Raw genomic sequence first — 5,329 nt, 5'->3', positions numbered from 1 at the left:
CCTTGATCCCAGCTCTCCCACTAACTATCGACCGGTCTCCCTTCTTCCATTCGCATCCAAATTACTAGAAAGGCTTGTTTACAAACGCCTGATCCAGCATCTCACTCACAACTCCCTCCTCGACCCCTTGCAATCTGGCTTCCGCCCATCACACTCGACTGAAACTGCACTCACCAAAGTAACCAATGATCTTCTATTGGCAAAGTCTAAAGGTCATTATTCCATTCTAATCCTTCTAGATCTCTCTGCAGCCTTTGACACAGTTGACCACACACTCCTCCTTGACATTCTACACTCAGCTGGCATTCGGGACACTGCTCTTTCATGGTTTACATCTTATCTGTCTGACCGTTCCTTTAAAGTTTCCTTCTCTAACTCTACTTCTACTACTTTCCCACTCTCTGTTGGAGTTCCTCAAGGCTCTGTTCTTGGCCCCCTGCTGTTCTCGCTCTATACAACTTCACTAGGAAAACTCATTCAGTCACTTGGACTTCAGTATCTCCTTTATGCTGATGACACCCAACTCTACTTGTCTACTCCTGATCTTTCTAATTCTGTCCTTTCCCAAGTCACAGACTGTCTCTCTGCTGTCTCCTCCTGGATGTCACAGCGCCACCTGAAACTGAACCTTTCTAAAACAGAACTCATTATATTTCCTCCAAGATCTTCCCCTGTCCCTCAGATATCACTCACCGTAAACAACACCACCTTTCATTCCACCACACAGGCTGCCTAGGAGTCATCTTAGACTCTCATCTGTCTTTTTCACCACACATTCAAACACTTGCAAAATCTTGCCGTATTCAACTGCGCAACATTGCTCGAATACGACCCTATCTCAGTTCAGAATCAACTAAAACACTGATTCAGTCTCTCATCATCTCCCGCCTTGATTACTGCAACTTACTCCTCACAGGTATTCCAACAAGTCACCTTTCACAATTCCAATCTGTTCTAAACGCGGCCGCTAGACTCATTCATCTATCTCACCGCTCAACATCAGCTGCTCCCATATGTATGTCCCTTCACTGGCTCCCAATCTCTTCTAGAATCAAATTCAAATTACTTACACTCACATTCAAGGCCCTTAATAATGAAACCCCTCCCTATATTTCATCTCTAATCTCCAAATACTCTCCTTCACGAAACCTACGCTCTGCTTCTGATCTTCCCTCACTTCTCCTCTGGTCACTTCTGCCCATTCTCGTCTACAAGACTTCTCTCGGGCTTCTGCTTTTCTCTAGAACTCTCTGCCACAAGATGTCAGACTTTCTTCTTCCTTCCAAACTTTCAAGCGCTCCTTAAAGACCCATCTGTTTAAAGAGGCCTATTCAATGTACCTTAATTAATCATTGCTGTATCAAAAATGACAAAGTGTTTATACAATCCTAATGTCTCAATTGTACCCTAACCTTTTAGTTTGTAAACTCTAATCTCTAGGTCCTTCTAACCCTATTGTACTCTGTAATCCTTGTCTGTTTTCCACCATTTATTCCCTGTTTGATATAACTGCAGTAAAGCACTGCGTATCTTGACAGCGCTATATAAATAAATGATGATGATGATGATGATGAGTTTGGATTGCTAAATTGCAAAACATAATACTTTCCTCCTAGGCAATTGAAATGAACAATCACTCAATGATCACAGAGATTTTCCTTGTGGGATTTCAGCATCTCAACAATTTCAAGATCCTGATTTTTTCTTTGATTCTTTTGATTCACATATTGACCATCTCTGAAAATATCTTTGTCATAGTATTGGTAATAATTAGCCGAAATCTTCAATCCCCCATGTTCTTCTTTCTCCAACAACTCTCCTTATCTGATCTCCTGCAGTCCATGCTTATTGTTCCCATCCTGCTCAGAACTGTAATAAATGAAGGAGCTAAAATATCTCTTATTGGCTGTATTGCACAATTTTATTTCTTTGCTGTCACTGAATCTTCACAGTGTTTCCTTCTAACTGTGATGTCCTATGACAGATATCTGGCCATCTGTAATCCTCTGTGTTATTCTTCAATAATGAATCACAAATTGTGTGTTAAATTAATAGTTATGTCATGGCTACTTTCCCTTAACTTTACACCAGTTGTTGTGATTTCTGCAGCTACACAAGAGTTCTGCAACCAAAATGCCATCAACCATTTCTTCTGTGATTATTTTCCTCTTCTGGAACTTTCCTGCTCAGAAGCCACTTTAGCACGAATATTGGGAATGGCTGTGTCTGTCCCTGTGATTCTTTTCCCTTTTTTACTCATCACTGGATCCTATATCTGTATTGCCCATGAAATCCTAAAGATAATGTCCAATATTGGGAGACAAAAAGCCTTCTCCACCTGCAGCTCCCACTTGGCTGTGGTCTCCATATTTTATGGGAGTCTCATTGTTACTTATTTGGTTCCCACAAGAAACCAGTCACAGACCATTGGAAAACTTCTTTCTCTTTTATACACAGTAGTGACTCCTTTTATTAACCCAATGATTTACAGCTTGAGAAGTACAGATATGAAAAATGCCCTTAAAAATATTATACAATAACGAACATTTTATTAAATTTAAACCAACACTTTGACTTTTTCTGGTACATTGTCAATAAATCATGATGTCATTAGAAATTATAATGATCTTGTTTCATCTGCATAAATTCATGTTTCACAGTGAAAGTTGCCATGCTATTCTATATGGTACTATCCATTTAAATTATACCAGTCTATAGATGGTTCAACTATCAAACTATCAAATTTGATGGTTGAATTTCGAAGTTTTTTAACTTTGAAATTCGACCCTTAGTAAATGTGCCCCAAGACAATAAAAACACAGAAAATATCTTGTGATCTATGAGGTATATTTATCAAAGAGTGAAGTTAGAGATCGCCATAGTCCTCTAGGGTGAAATTCCGCCACTCTCCATTTTTTAAAAAGAGCATTTTTTAATGGGTGAAAGTGAAAGTTCATCCTTTGATAAATATGCCTTTCAAAATCCAATACAAATGAATGGAGCGTGGCGGAATTTCACTTTAGAGGATAAATATACACCCATGTTTCTACCACACGATGCTACTGCTGTGCATTCTAATAAACTAATGGTTTAATGTGAAGACTTATGAGCAAAATAATGTTTCCACTTAATACATTACTTTGTGCCAAGATTCTCATTGGAGTTCAATCATATTGTGTTTCTCTGAATAAGAAGCAACAAGAGAGAGGACTGAGGGGCCACACCATAATTTCTTGCGGTCTCTATAGTGATTAATTTACTTACAGGAGTTTACTAACGTCTGTTCCACAGCAACTGTTACAATTGGTACATTAATTTATACATTTATCGACAGCACCTTTAGTCCCTACTGTTAAGAAATGCATCAACTAATCAAATTTTCAGAGTTTAAAAAGTCAGCAACCTGTTGTACAAAATTTAGATGACTGAAAAGAAAAAGATTTTTCATAAAAGTGCATAAACACAAAAACTAAATAAAAAAGTTAGTATTTCTGAAATATAAAACTAAAAGTGTAAAATATCTGAATATTCAAACAAAAACAGTAACAGTGTGTGATGTTATAACAGGCTTAGATGATTTTTAGCATTATTTTATTTATTTTATTTTTGAATTTGAGTTGGCGCATCTAGTAAAAAAAAGGAGACAAGTTTAACACCTCCCAGTCAGTAGCCGGTGCCATTCTGATAGGAGCAAATCACGTCAGTACATTATTGCTAAATCTTCTGGGAAATGTTTCATAGAAATAAATGTCTGTTACAATGTAGAGCAGGTTGATCTGATGCTTCTTCTTACTTATGATTCCAACATTTTGCTGCTTCTAATCTGCACTTTCCTTCCATATTCAGAACATATTCACTATTATATAAATGCACCAAACTGCACTGGATGTTTAATAAATAGCTTCATTTTTCACTTTAATATTTTCTCTAATGGCTGCTTATATACTTTTTTTTTTTTTTTTTGTGAGTTCCTCAACCCAACATTATTATTTCTCCCGATGCAACTACCACACACTCATGCTGTAAGTCACTGACTGATTTCCCCTGATCTAATTGGCTAATTCCAGCAATGCTCCACTGACACACAGAATGGTTGGGTCGGCTGCAGTAGGAATAAAATGGACTAAAATCCTGTTCTGTACATAAAACAGCTCTTAACATGTTCTGTATTTCTGCTGCATATTGTTCCCTCTTCCCCAGCCAGTCTGTTAATTCCAACTCATTTCTTTCCTCTCACCGGCTATTCACTGCTCCTACTTCCCACTGTTCTCAGGTTCCTCACACTTCTATTAACTCTGGGTTTAATGGGAGGTTTCTTACAAGGGAGGCTTCATGGGCTAATGTTTTGGTTGAGCTCAGTCTGATCTTCTAACCTGAGTCTGCACTAGATTTGCTCTGATATTTACACTGAAAGCTCTAATACACCCAGTTCTGCTGCCATTGGCATCTGAGCAGGGGACATTTCACTGGTCTCTCCAACATGTACCTGAACTGATCTCCCCTCCTATCTGTCTCTATCTTCTGTATTTGTATAACTATGGGGTGTAATATAGAGTTTATATGTTGTACTTTTACACCATAAACTAGTGTTTGGCTAGAAACTAAATGTGTGACTTAGCTTTTAGATATTCTATGCTAAAAAAATGTCCCTTTTACATTGCCAGCTCTTCACTCTAAGTACTTCTGCAAAGAAACCCCACCTGTGTCTTCTTTGAGATTGTTTGCACTCTAGGAACAGTTTAGGGAAATGTTCTTCTATTAACACATTCTCCCACTGGAGCTTTTAGACTGTAAGCTTTCCTGGCAAGTGTGTTCAACTGTCAACTTTTTGTTCCAGAATCTCAAACCAATATCATATCCCCCACCATCACTCAAAAACAAACTGCGCCCTTGCTCTTAGATTGTCAGCTCCTATTCCAAATAATAAGGGTAATTTAAATTTAAACTGTGCCAGAAAAATTTCAATGTTTTGTATGTTCTGCACCCAATTCTGCACAATAAATGTACCTTTTACTCTTCACTATTTAAACCCTGGATCAGTTTTTCAAGGAAAAAAAAGTAATTGCATTTTTAGTTTCACACTCAAAGTAATTTTGCTCTTCTGCCCAAGTATTTGAATTGTCAGCAGTGCAGTTTACATTCATTTTATAAGCTTTCACCATGTGATTGTCAGCTCTTTTATTTTTAATTGTTTGAAGAAAACTGACCCTGACTTTGCTCAGCATTTTATTCCAAGTAGTTCTACAGACCAATGTAAAGGTGTTTGCTGTGCATGCTGGGAGTGCTGGGTGCAAGAATGGAGTAAGTGCAAATAACTGACTGCTGTGTG

General features: G+C 37.9%; 1 protein-coding gene across 1 annotated transcript; it reads left to right on the top strand.

The window, feature by feature from the left end:
* Nucleotides 1–1,955: 1,955 nt before the first annotated feature.
* LOC121401325 (olfactory receptor 11L1-like) lies at nt 1,956–2,540 on the top strand. The gene has a single exon (XM_041585712.1). It carries the CDS (start codon nt 1,971–1,973, stop codon nt 2,538–2,540), a length of 570 nt encoding a protein of 189 aa, XP_041441646.1. The 5' UTR covers nt 1,956–1,970.
* The last annotated feature ends 2,789 nt before the right edge of the window (nt 2,541–5,329 follow it).

The sequence above is a fragment of the Xenopus laevis genome, chromosome 3L (genome assembly GCF_017654675.1).
Source record: "Xenopus laevis strain J_2021 chromosome 3L, Xenopus_laevis_v10.1, whole genome shotgun sequence".
Taxonomy (NCBI): Eukaryota; Metazoa; Chordata; class Amphibia; order Anura; family Pipidae; genus Xenopus; species Xenopus laevis.
Note: the sequence above shows the minus strand (reverse complement) of the source record. Positions and strands in the feature narration are given on the sequence as shown.